General features: G+C 32.4%; 1 protein-coding gene across 1 annotated transcript in view; it reads right to left on the reverse strand.

Annotated features, from left to right (window-relative positions):
* Got2 (glutamate oxaloacetate transaminase 2) overlaps nt 1-14978 on the reverse strand; it is a 34948-nt gene that overhangs the window by 840 nt on the left and 19130 nt on the right. Inside the window, exons 5-8 of the mRNA XM_069818835.1 lie at nt 14073-14229; nt 6717-6815; nt 5199-5364; nt 2284-2434 (exon numbers count right to left, since the gene is read on the reverse strand). Of these exons, the coding sequence (XP_069674936.1) occupies nt 2284-2434; nt 5199-5364; nt 6717-6815; nt 14073-14229 (573 nt within the window). The remainder of the gene's footprint in view (nt 1-2283; nt 2435-5198; nt 5365-6716; nt 6816-14072; nt 14230-14978) is intronic.

Here is a 14978-nt window from a genome sequence, read left to right on the forward strand (position 1 = left end):
GATATTTTCCAAAAATCCAGGTTGATAGCTTCTACTGGACTGGCAAAGTATAATTAATTACATTGAAGTCCCATGCCTTACCTGCGTGGTTTAAGGTGTCATGTCTTGGATTAACATTACAGAAGGAATGCTGGTTCGAATCTTCATGTGGGAAGAAATTTTTTCATGAAATTTCGACTAGTGAATAGGATTGGTGCCTACCCAGCATCATGATGAATTTGAGGAGCTACAGTTAGTAGTGAAATCTGGTTTCGGAAACCAGCTGTGACAGTTGGGGGGGGGGGGGGGGAAGGAGATAATTTTGCTAACCACACATTACTCCCATACAGGATTGATGATCATATCTGCTGAGGGACATTGACTAGAGATCAGCAATCAGTTGGTAGGCCTTGGCTCTCCATGGGCTATTGGGTAACAGATTTTTTTAAATATAATTACTTAATACTAATTTAAGTGGAAGAGGCCAGGTAGTTCAGTTGGTAGAGTAAGGCATTGTCCACAACAAACCGGGAATGGAAACAACGGAAAAATTGTTAAAATACATATATTTAAATGTGACAATTCACAATTAATGATAAACTTGCCAGAGCCTGGGAACGGGAACATGATAGTTGGCGAACCTTGTCGTTCTCGTTTCCGATCACAGTCTACTAGATACTTTTTGTATTATCATAAAGCTATTTGATAATCATATATTTTGTAGCAAGACAGCCGTGACATAATTTCTTCATGCATCATTTCAAACTAACTCAGAAATTCAGCAGAACCACTTTCAATATAAACTACGTGTATGTGTGACCAGATTAACACGTGAATTGAATTCTTAAATATTCTGTCAAATTTTAAAGTTGGTTAACCTATATTTATGTTGGCTGGCTTGTACTTATGAGAGAACACCAATGGTAAATTATACACAACATCAGAATGGATAATATGGAGTTTACATATCGTTATTGACATGCATATCCATATGCAGAGTTGTTTCCATTCTCAGTTTATTGTGAATAAAAAATATTTACGTTCACGGTCTCCACTTCTGGTTCTCGTTCTCCTTCCCAGTTTATTGTGGACCAGCCTTAACTGACTACAGACAAAATCCTGGGTTCAATCCCAGGTGGTGAGGGATTTTTTTCATTGGAAAACTTCAGAAATGGCCCCAAGGTTCACTCAGCCTATCAAATTGAGTACTGGGTCTTTCCCAGGGATAAAAGGCAGAGTGTGGTGCGGATCACACCACCCAGCACCTCATTCTAGTGTTAAGGTCATGAAAGTTTGGAACCCTACCTCCATTCTTCCCCACAAGCACCTTCATGGTGTGTAAAGGGGATAACCTTAACTTTAATCTAAGAGGATAAAATAACCTTTAATCTAAGAAAGTTAAACTAAATACTCCAGGGCTAAGTTTAACATAATACTGTATGTAGAATTCAGGCAACAAAGATGAGATTTCTTCGCAGCATAGTACAAAAAACAAGAAGAAAAAAATAAAAAAGAAAGATATAAACATTTTGAGAATTTCAAAATTGCAAGATAAAGTGGAAGGTAAGAGAATTAGATAGTTTGGATATGTTTTGAGAATGGTTAATAGAAGATTAGCAAAGAAAACGCTAACACTAAAACCTGTCAGAAGAAACAAATCCTGTTGGCAATCTCAAATTCTTAGTTACGCTTGTTGGTTTTAATGTAAGCAGAAATTACTGACAGTTATCATGGCCTATTTGTTTATAAACATCTTTTCTGTAGAAGTATTTTGAATTGCTGTTATCTTCTTTTGGTTCAATGTTATTCTATTCATAATAAAATTATTATTTAACCTATTCACTTGCCACAAGCAAATTTTAGTAGCATTCTCCCGGCAGTTTTAAGAATGCAGACAATGATTTGATTTGTTTCATTCACTAGTGTTTATAAATGCTCAATCACCACTGCTCAGTGTTCCTACTTCATTTCCTTGCATCTGCTTATAGAAGAACGGAGAATACACGTAGTAAAAATCTTGATATTAAGAAATTAGTTTTCATTAACTTCTGAAGTAGGATTATTTATTTTACAACTGGGAGTGAAATCTGATATGATTACAAAAATCTGGGAGGTATATGAACACTGTGTTAAAATATGTTTATAATGTGTAGTACATTAATTTCATTATTTGTTAAGACTAAAAAAAAAACTTGTTCTTTTTTAAATTAACTATTAGACTAAACCTTTTTAACAGACATAACACAAATATCAGTTTAATGATTTTTTACTTTAAACTAAGAGAAACACAAGTAAAATTCTTACCTGCTGCTGATTCATGCCAGTGAAGCAGAACATGCCGATCTGATCTGTGATATGTGACCAATCACGCTGTGATCCCTCTTTCTTCAAGTTATCACGCAGTTGTGTTCGCATAGATATAATGCGGTCTGCCATCCCTTTCACCTCTGTCAACCTACACATTTATAAATAATATGAAAGGTATAACGTTTCTTGAGCACATACCAAATCCGTTACCACTTTATAATATATAATTACAAAGACAGAAATTACCATAAATACAGAACTTAAATGTCCATTACTATAAAAATAACATGAGTATGTAAATGACTGTATAACAGTAATTTTCATAATGGTTGATAAAGATTAAAATTAGTTTGTTACAATTAGGATATTTAGACTGCCCTAGACCAAGCTTATACTGTATAGCTACTGTACTAGTACTATTGAGTCTCAAGTCACATTTCCTAGCAATTTCAGTATACAGTATTGTCATTTTGCTTAAAATAATATGTCAATTTTTCGGAATGAAGCTTTAGATCCAAATTTTGATCAAGACTGTTTTCGACTAAGTTTTGTACCAGGAATATGGGTGTGTTGTTCACTTGAGCAAATCACGGACTATCTTGTATATTCCATTTCATGCAAAGGTTTTGATGTCACGTCCCCTGTTCAGGAATAAACCCGTTATTTTTTATCTACAGTAATCTCACTAGAAGTTTTGATTTATCTAGAGAAAATCAAAACTTGAGTGGGATTTAATTGACTATTACACGATTAGAAAAAAAGTATATAAATTTAAAGAAATAAAGTACTCTAATACAATAAAATATTAATTCACTTACGAGAATACTAAACTGTCCTGAAAATGTATTATTGTACCATCTCATCATTACAAATATTCCGCTAGATGGCAATAGTGTGTTATGATCAGCTATTCTCCTGTTGCCAGTTGTTCCAACTATACAATCTTCATTGAACTCTATGGACGATTAAGAGTCAAGAAGGCTTTGTTGATTCAGTGTCATTTTTTTTTAAACAGTTGCATTCCACTTCAATTATCAATATATTATATTAAACAATCTCTGATACGTGACTATCCATAATCTCATACAGCAGAAGCTATAACATAACCTAAATAATACAAACAAGGTAAATGATAAGAAAAGTTTTAATTAAGGATGATGAAATGAACATGAATCATTTTAAAAGGTATACTTCGTGACAAAACATAATGGCCTTCTCTCCTGGAAGAAAGGTCATAAATACTCACCCCTACATTATTTTTATACGCTTTCCCACTATGGGCGACACCCTCTTCTTATAGCACTCATTCACTGTACGTCAAAGTAAATCACAAGTAAAATCATTGATGAGGGTGTAATGTAGTAGTACGATGGAAGATGATCATATTCTGTCATCTACTTTACAATTTTATTATTGGAAGTATGTACAATGTTGGCAAACAAACAAATGCTAGGAAAGTGATGAAAAACGAATGCTAGGGAGGTGATAAAACATGCTAGAGAGGTGATAAAACATGCTAGGGAGGTGATAAAAATTGTAGAATAAGCAGCTATGATAGGTTGAAACACATCGTTCCGTACTGTATTATTAGTCAAAAGTAGTATGACATACTAAAAGTGTAATAGTCTCTCTGAATACACTAAAAATGTCATCTTCACCATTACTTGCACTACTTTTTCTGTGCCCTACATTTAGATCGGTTGATATAAAATACCAACAATGTTCTAAAAGTGTAATTTTTCTTTCACTGGTATAAAATCTATGTAAGATACTAATACATTTTGAATCTTGCGTACACCACTTTTAACACTTGAATATAATTAACTGATGAACTAGTGGACTTACTCGTGTTAAATATGTAATATTTGTCCGGCTTACAGCTGTTTCAGTGCTTCACGCACCATCATCAGAGCCTACCACATCGCGGCGTCATCTCGAACTTCTCTGCCTGTTAAGAGGGTGTGTTTTATTCCTGTTAAGAGGGTGTGTTTTATTGTTGGAAGGTGTTGAAATGTGGAGTCGAATAGTGTGTGTGTACTGAAATTGATCTGTGTGTTGAAGATTTGATCGGAGAGTGTTTAAGTGTGTTTGTATATTTCGTATTGTTCTAGTGTGTTGAGTCTTTGGTTCTTGGGTTGTGTGTGTAGAATTTCCATGTCCGTATTTATGTTATTGTATGTATGGTTAGTATTGGTTATGTGATCGGCGTATGTAGATGTATTGTGTCCTCTGGTTATAGCTTTAATGTGTTCTTTGTAGCGTGTTTGGAATGATCTGCCTGTCTGTCCTATGTAGAACTTGTTGCAACTATTACATGTGAGTTTGTATACACCTGTGTTGTCGTATTTATTTGTTTGTGTTTTTTGTGTGTTGAGATGCCTTCGTAGTGTGTTTTCTGTTCTGTATGCTATGTTGTATTTCTGTTTTCTGAACACACTAGAACAATACGAAATATACAAACACACTAAAACACACCCAGATCAAATCCTCAACACACAGATCAATTTCAGTACACACACACTATTCGACTCAACACTTCAACACCTTCCAACAATAAAACACACCCTCTTAACAGGCAGAGAAGTTCGAGATGACGCCGCGATCTGGTAGGCTCTGATGATGGTGCGTGAAGCACTGAAACAGCTGTAAGCCGGACAAATATTAGGCCTACATATTTAACATGAGTAAGTCCACTAGTTCATCAATTAATTAGATACTAATACTATCTTTGAGGAACAGAACAATACAAACGTCACAAGTAACTAACATGAATGGCATAATAAAATACAACTATAAAAAATAGCTTCTATGGAACAAAATTTGTCTAATTTGTATTAGTTACAAACAAATGTACCTGTACAGGTGTTACTTCATAGGTTTATGCAATAAACCTAAGGAGAATAAACTCTTACCATTGGCTTCTCAAGTCAGGATCAGACAGAATCTCCGTAACAATGCGAACACCATGGATGGGTGGATTGGAATACATAGGTCGCACAATAATCTTCAGTTGCGAAAGTGTATTTTGAGCCACTTCTTTGTTGTTTGTAATAAGCGAAAAGGCTCCTGCTCTCTCACCTGAATTCAAAACAGGAATGTTGGTAGTTAAATCTCGTTATTTATTTTCCTATTGTAGTAGGATTCACTAAGTAATGGAATACGCACAACTCAATGAAAAAAAAAAAAAAAAAAAAAAAAAAAAAAAAAAAAAAAAAAAAAAAAAAATTAAATATTCAAATAACTATTGTTATATAAATCTAATAATTTATGATAAAAGTTCATATCGAAAATTCTTCTAATAATCTTATAATTCACAATTCATGTTTTGATTTCCAGATAAGTCAGTTATTAAATACAATAAATAATGTAAAAAAGTTCAAACTGTCTAGCATACATATGCTTCTGCTGGCAAAATATGCGCGCGGAATTTAAAATTGTGTTCGGTAAACAGACGTTTTCCACTTATTTATTGACTTCCCCTCGTAGAATCATCCATGAAGAAAGGTCATAACTTTGGGATACAGCATTTTAAGCCGTTTTGAGTACTATAAAAAGGTTCATATGACCATGATTCCGATTTCGAACAGTTTATTTGGTAAAAATGAACTCATTGCTATAAACCTCTCACTATCATATGATTTTCTCTATCATGATCTTGTTTAAACATTACTCCCAAATCGTAAATGTGTGGAAGGACATATCAGTAATATTAAGGTAACAAAAGCTATGCTCCACACTAGATGTCAAGGCCAAGGACAAATTAATGTCAATATTGGTGACATTACCAATATGATATTTATCGGTATATGTGAGCACAGACGTGTACTGATGCGGAGGGCGGTACATTTGAAAATCTAATGTTGTTGTTTTCTAATGCCAGGCGTTTGACAATAAAGTCATTTGACCTCTTGCACTCCAATATGTTTCAAAGATATTATCATGACCAGCCACTGAAGCATAGATTTTGAGGTGTTCCGAATCCATTTCTTGGTTTGAGTTGCACAATGGGCAGTTAGGGGACTGATATATTCCAATTCTATGCAGGTGTTTGGCCAAACAATCATGGCCTGTTGCCAATCTAAATGCAGCTACAGACGAGAAAATCTAATCTAATGTAAACATCATCTTCGACTACAATAACACTAAGTACGTATGTAGCTCTGAACATAAAGTGTAAATTTTCTAGTAATCAGCCTCTAAACGTGATTTAGAGCTACGAAAGTATTGTATATTAAAATAGTCATAGTTCTGTACCAGCTCAAAAATGAACCCATATTCATATGAAATATTTTTACTCGAAATGGCTTCAAAAGTCATAGCCTAAAGTTACGACCTTTTTTCGTGAATCACCCTACATACACAATATTTTCAACAGTTCACGTAGGCTGCCAAATTCGGGGGGTGAAGTTGAATCTATTTGTATTACTTACCATACAACCCCATGTTCTTCGCATAAGATTGAGCAAGTGCTATTTCGTGTCCTTCTTTCACAAAGAGTCTTACAGCAAATGCGTCTTTTGCTACATCACCTAGAAAAAATTTTAAGACACTGTAAGAATATTCACTTATTTTGGAAACAAGCACATGGAATGTATAAGGCATGCAAGAATTAATGTGTTATGCAACACTGTATATAATTAAGTGAAGTCAGTCCTTAATCTCCTATAAAAGCTAGTAGTACTGAGTTTTTTTTCTTTTTTCAATGAGTAAGAGGAAACCAATGAATGGCTGATCATATCACTTCCTTCTAAAGCTGAGTCTCAATGACGAGTATACAAAGATCTTTACCTTGTAAGTGAACACAAATTACACAACTCTGTCACTAGTTTCCAATATTCCACTACCGTATCCAATGTCATCTTGTAACAGTTCATGCATTAGTTTATACATCCAAATTGGTGAAACATGCAATTCATTTTGAAGATCCACAGCACATTTCAAACAATCACCAAATCCACTGTGTCAATGAGACTGATGATACTACAAACTATAACATTTTAAAATACCTAGATTTCAGAGATGAAATACGATATTTCAATTATGTAGTGTAAAATGTAAGTACAGGCACTTATAACGAAATCAAACAAATAGGCGTCAAAGTACTTCAACAGTAAGACAAAGATCTATTTTCTATAGTTTTTCCTACATTCTACTTAGACAAAAGTAGATACTAATATATGTATAACATGATGTACGGTACTTATGTTACTGTAAAAGAATGTTGTATAGTTATGCACTACAAAAATCAAAGAAACTACATTTGAATTGCTATCTACAGTATATTGTTGATGAAAAAAGTTACGAAGTTTATAATATAACAAGTTAAAAAGAAAATGCTCAGAACTTAACAACTTTCTTACATTCTTTTTCAATTAACATTTTATTCCATGAATAAGAACTTGATTCAAAGTTCAATCCCAAACAATAGTAATAAAGAAAAGGCAATAGAAGTCCTTGCTATGACTTCCTTCAGAAGAAATTCAGCCAAATATCACACAAATTATATTTAGGCACGTAAAATAATTTTGCTCCTAAACGAGAATTTTCAGGCAAAATTAACAACAGCCATTTCTCGCCCAAGTTTCCTGCTTTGTAGATTAATTTTTTCTACAGGTCTGTGAAACTGCAAATACAGCTCTGATTCTTCAATGAAGAAAATTTAAATCTAATCTTAGCATTGATATGAAGTTTTTGAAGAAGACTGTTATGTCATTTTCACCTGAGGAGTGGAACCAGACAAACCATATTAGATACCGGTACTTAGAGTCATACAAAGAAAACAATTGGCTAACATACAGATAAAGTGTTAATCCTCATTCCAAAATTTGCGTGTGTGCATAAAACGAAGTTAAATTAATTTTATAAATATTACTTAATTCCTTTCTCATGCACACCTATCAATTTAAATTTAAATGTTTAAACAATATACATTCGTGTATTTTACCACTATATCAAACTAGGTGTGAATGGATTAATCATATGTTAAAGACACGTGATAACTAGTTTTTTTTTTTTTCATATATAACATAGATACACAGTCAATAATAACAAAACAAGATACAGAAGCAACATTTCTACAACTAGAAAGGGTGAGTACAGCAGTGCAGTTGTACAGAATTACTTCAGAACAGAACTGTAGTTTCAATTTTTATCTCGAAAAGAAAGTAAAATCGAGCAAAATTATATTAAACTTTTTTGTCCGAAATGTATCAAGTAAAACCTTCCTGAAATTAATGACATTACTTATGGTTCACTCAGTATATAAGCACTGTAATTACTGCTTACAGATCAAATTTGCTAATATTATGTCTTTAATTTCGAATAACAGTAACATCTAGCTTACTTACTTACTTACTGGCTTTTAAGGAACCCGGAGGTTCATTGCCGCCCTCACATAAGCCCGCCATTGGTCCCTATCCTGAGCAAGATTAATCTAGCTATAGTTTAAAAATTTCTACTGATAAAACCACGATAAGACCAGCAGAAAAGAAATTTTTAAATAAAACCGCAAAATATAATAAAGAAATTTTATCAGATCTCAAAGTCAACCTAGTTTTTGAAAGAATTAAAAATTATCGTCATAACTGGACTTAACACATTCATCGAATGGACAGAAGCAGATTACAACATAAGTCTACAGTGGTCTGTATAGCAAGTTTGCTGGTCGGAAAAAAAAAAAAGTCTTGGTCACATGTAGTAGATTTACTGCATGTAAAAAATACCTTTGTTCATAAATAAAAATAAATATTCTCACTGGTTACAAAGCCATCTGTATGTAGTACGAGGTGTACAAATTAAAAATTGGTATCAATTAAGCTGAGGTCAGTTCAGAAGAACTGGGTTAACTGTGACGTGCTCGGCATCAGAAACCAATCAATAATTTCCAAACTGATTCTAATCTCAGCATAAATAGAAAGAGTTGGAGCCCTCGCTCACTACAATGCAATCAGATTTAATGTCATGGCCTTCCATGTAGTCCAGCTATGGCTACAGCCATTAGGCTGTCTTGTAAATCCATACATGAACCTTCTATGTTCCTGATGAATGATGTCAATGGATAAATAACCATTCCCTAGGAGGGATTCGAACCTCGTGAGAACAAATTCGATTGTTTACAACAATATTTCACTACTATATCCTATATGGTTTCACAGAATGAGTTTTTTAACCTAGATTGTAATTATTATCAATTTATTATGAAACTATTTTTATGATTTCATTGAATTTGCCACTTTCTATTATTTCCTTCAAATACAACAATAATAATAATAATAATAATAATAATAATAATAATAATAATAATAATAATAATAATAATACAGGTTAGAGAATGTTGTGTATACTGTATTTAAGCGGGTAATTTCCCCCCCCCCTTTTAATTCGGTGGTAAAAAATCGAGGAGAGGGAAATTATGTGAGGTCTATAAAATATCGAGAATAATCTAGTCATAAGTAACATCAAACAAATCATGTATTAATCAAATCATGTATAATAATAAATAGCTACAAACATATACATACAATTTGAGTAATTATGAACAATCTTGTGGCTTTTCTTAGTACCGTTGTATGTCAATTCTAATGCAGGCAGCCTGACTTTGATTAATCTCAGATCTTGATGTTAAATTTTGCACATAAAATATTCGTATCAGAATTAATTTAATTACGTAAAAAAATTAATGTGTATGCATGTTACATTCCCCTACTTTCAATAGATAACAAATGCAGATCATCTTTCGAATCAATGGAAGAATCATAGACTTTTTCATTACAAGAAGAGATGAATAGAGACCTTAATTGTCCCATCTTTATTTTTTCGATACTTGAAATCTTCACAAAAGACGCCCTACAAAGGAAAAAGGAGTTTCCAATTTTGTTGACTGTAAGAGAGATAAAATACGCATATAAAATAAATTTCTAAAAACCACTTCCTAAAAATCATCTGGGAAGGAGGAATTACGCGAGTAAATATGGTACCGATACTCTAACTCGTAATCTCCATCTATCACAATTTCTAAAAAAATATATATTTTTCTACATAGTATCAAAATTAAGACATGAAGAGTGTAGGATTATTTTCACGTGATACACCGAAAATCCACAGTTCTATAAAATATTCTGGATTCATATTTGATTAGTTCACATTTAATGGACTACATCTATACACAGATTACATTACACATACAACACACTTGCTTGAAATATGATGGAAACTCTTCACAAAATCTATCAGCTGCACGTGAACATAGCTAGACAGAAGCCAATAATATTCAGCATGACGAAGCACAGCCTACAAATTACAAGAAATACGAAACTGTACAACTGTTTCTTGCATTTTAATATGGCAGCAATCATGCAACACTGTATTCTGAATTGCAGTGATATAATTATTTTACATAATTATCAAAGCAGCTCGCATTTATATACTTATCAGGCTAAATGTCTATATAAATAACTTATTAAAGATGTACAGAGGGGTCCAAAAAATGTAAAGGCCCTACACACTTCAACGTGCAAAATATCTGTGTAAAAACTTTATTAGTGAATTGACACACGCATCAAGGGATCGCTGTGAGCCATGTTTAACAACTACTGTTACAACAAGTACTCGAATTGCGTCCCATTAGCATCCAGACACTTCTGGGTTCGACAGACTACTCCATGTGCAGTGATGAACAATATGTCCATTGCAATGGTTGCACACGCCACTTCAATTCGTTCATGTAGCTCCATTAAAGTAGCTGGTTTTCTACAATACACAATTAAAGTCCCCCCCCCCCATTACCAAAAGTCTACAACAGTTAGGGCTACCACACACAGAAAGCTAAGCTACGCTAACCGATGCTAAGCTATGATATGCTATGACATGAAATGGTAGCTAAGTTAAGCTAGACAGATGTTTTAAAATGACTGCATTACATCTACTTAATATTTGAAGGGGATGCAATTTTAGGTATTGGCTTCTATCGTAGAAAATGAAGAAAGAGAAAGAAACTGATTGCTTATGTTCATAGAGACCGAAATCAAAATTAACCAGTGGCATTGCATGACATTTTGACATAGAGATGCGATGTTTTAAATGGTTAAAATACAGTATTCTGCTTTCGTTATATGTGGTAGTTACGTTCCTGGAAATAGCCGTTTATTGATAATGTTTGATTTGAATTTTCAAATTTTCTTCATGAGAACTCCAATAATAATCGCCACATAATAAAATTGGCACAATAAGCCTCAAGTGGATCCTCCTCAGAGAGAGAAAATAACTTTTTAAAACTGAATTGAAAATGAGCCTGCATTGCTAGAATGACAATCGTGATGCCCTTTTCCTTTTGTCTGACTGACATACAAGTCTCATTCTGGCTCTGGCATTTACAAAACTAAGCACCATCTTTTGAAAGAACACGCACTATACATTCCCACCATAATTCAATTCAACTTCTCTTATGAAAGTGTGTACAAATTTTTTGGACCCCTCTGTATTAAAGAAATATAGGGACCAGTTCTGAACAACTGTTAAAAAAAATGGAAAGTTCGAGAAAAGAAAGCCAACAATTAGTCGAAACACAGAACACATTTCCTTAATCACAGTTGGCTTTCTTAATCTTTCTATCATCCGTTTCGTTAATGCTGAATTCAAAATTTCTTTCTTTAATGGGTTGTATTTAAAAAAACAATATTTTACTGCAAATAAAAGAGAGAAGGAATTTTTTTCAGTAGAGTACTAAATAACAACTTTGTCAGAATTAGGTTTTTGGGTTTTCGCCATGTCCTGGAACTTGACATTTCTCACATAAACAGCTTTATTTGTTGCCATTTTCTTAGAAATACTATCAGATAGATAAAAAATTGTCTAACACGAGTTCAAAATTATTAGCATTATGTTGGCAATCTACAATATTATTTTTATCAAAATTTTCTTTTTTTCTCTAAAAAAAAAATTAGTAATTGAGAAAATTTTCTACATCATTATAATTATTTTTTAATTACAAATTGATTGCTATTTGTAGGATTTGAGGCTATCTATTTGTTTGTAAATATTGCTGTACTTATCAACTGCATTAAATATGCTGAAATACATTTCCTACTTAAGAAGCATCCTTTATTTATGTGTAAAACTTAGGTTTACAGGATACTAAAGAAAAGTAATCCAGACTTTCAAAAATAGATAGTATTCACGAAAATAAACAAATAAAAAAGCTTCTGATCTACATATGTAGATCCAAATTAATATCTACGAAGTTACAAGGTTTCCAATGTAAGACATTATTACAGAGTTCACCCCTTCATCACTGAGAAGCATGCACCCATTTTATAATTCTTGATTATCATAAATTTGCTGCCAAAATTACAATCTGTTAATGTAATGTCTCCAAGTCATTTGATTTTAAATTTTCTCATAGTAAAAAAATCTATAGAATTGAAGTCAGGGGACTGTGCAGGCCAACTGATTAGTGCCCAATTGTGAACACATTCAATGTTCTGTGCTGTTACCCTAATACTTTGTCATTCGGGGAAAAGAAAATCATCTGTAACTTAGAAAACATAGCTATTTGGACATATGTTTCTTAGACTTTTTCTTTATTTTGGCAAATAATATCTACTGTCAAAGTCTGTAATTTCTGTTTGGACATCTATTTTTGTTAAATTATTAAAACTAATGAAAATTATCTTTTCTTCTATTATATTTTTTTTGTGGTATTTGAGTTTTTTCTTCTAATCGTAAACATAAATTGATGTATATAGCTTGGAAAGGATTTTTACCCTTGTCATTAAATTATTTATTATTTCTGTAAATACAAAATCCATATTACGTGGACACTGTGGAATGAATGTAAATGTGATATCCTATGCCTTGTTCGATTATTTTACATGTTTTTGATTATGCATATAAATATATTTCAAAAAGAAAAAAAAAAATTGCAAGCATATTAAGAAAGCAGCATTTTGTTTTACAGTGATGACTATTGAAATAAAACAGTCGTAATTATCTTAGTATTTGAAGCTTTAGCAAATCTGACAACCATGATCTTACTCATTTCTGTAAAGTATCCAGTAAAACATGAAAGTTGCATTCAAACCATAGTCATTTCATTAGCACATGTTCTAAAGCCTAATAATCAGCAATATGCACGAGGAGAGCTTGTTCAAGTTTTCAGTTCACTACAGAAAAAAATATAGCATGCCAGTAACCTGTTCATTTACTGTATGAATATTATCACCTTTTGACTCCATATATTTATTGATAAAATCCAGAAGCTTTTCTTATTTCCCTCAAATAAAATTCAAAATATTTTGATTGAAACCAATCATTCATTTCTTCCATCACATCACTATTGCCCTCAAATTCCCTTCCTTCCAAATTTTGAGATTAAAAAGACAGTAGTCTGACAGAACCAAAATCTGGTTAATATGGTGAATGGCACAATAGTTCAAATTCATACCATTGCAATATCACTTAAGATGAAAATGCTCAAATATTTCTCCACTAGATCAGTGTTCAAATACTGTTAATATCTGATAAGTGATGACATTATTATGAACATTTCAATTCACGAAAACAAGAAGAAAAACAATTAAACATACAAGTAAGAAAAACAAATATATTACTCGTATTCTTTTCCATGGGTTAAATATAAATTGTGCAGATAATGAAAATTCCTACTTCTACCTATTTCTTCCATTTCAGTATAGAAAGAGAAAAAACTGCTGATAGAATGACAAACACACCATCTCTAATTTTATACCGTACTCTTAATATGTTGTGTTAACTCAAAAGTATGTCCATACCTGATGCAAATCCTTGATATGCTAAGTCAAAAAATGGAAACAATTTTTTCTGCTTCACAACATTGGAAATCTCTTTCCATTGTTCAGGTTTAGGATCAACTCCTGTAGGATTGTGAGCACATGCATGGAGCAAGATAATGGAGTTTTCTGGAATTTTCTGAAATTAAAACCACATTTATTAGTAGGATATGGATGTTGATGAAATATCATTATTTTTCTTTCAACTTTAATACAATAATTCATTTTATGTTAAAACAAAACAAATATGTAACTTTATATTGAATTTTTTGCCACTTTTGTTCGATAGGTCATTTGTTTCATTTTTGGGGTCATTAAAAAATCAATTTCTTCAATTCATATTGATTTTTATAACATTTTTTTTTTAATTTCGTTTAGTACTACAACAATATTACATACAAATCATAGTTGCTGCTTTTCCACTGGTTAATATTTTTCTTTACTAAGGAAAATGATCTTCAGTCAGTGGCTATAGTGATCCGATAAGGTGGCAAAGAATGTCATGAAGATAGATTCTATGTCGAGAGTGAGGAATATGGTGAGTAGAAGGAGAGACAAACAAAATAAGAATGGATAATTAAAAAAAAAAAAGTACCAGTATGTAAATCTTTTTATCACATCAATTTTGATAAAAATTGCCCAACATAAAAATTTAAGTAATAGAAACATTGTTAGTTTTACTTTAGTTTAAAAATCATACCTTATTTTGTTTTGTAGTATACAACCAGGGTCATATGTGGATTTGTCGTAATTAAAAATTAATTTACTAGTTAATAACGGAGAAAAATAATAACCATAACAAATAATTCTGTAGGACCAAAAAATTAATAATCTTTACAGAGATTATTCATCTAACAGTGCAAACAAACTGTGAAGTCCCGGTCGCAC

This window comes from Periplaneta americana, chromosome 1 (genome assembly GCF_040183065.1).
Source record: "Periplaneta americana isolate PAMFEO1 chromosome 1, P.americana_PAMFEO1_priV1, whole genome shotgun sequence".
NCBI lineage: Eukaryota > Metazoa > Arthropoda > Insecta > Blattodea > Blattidae > Periplaneta > Periplaneta americana.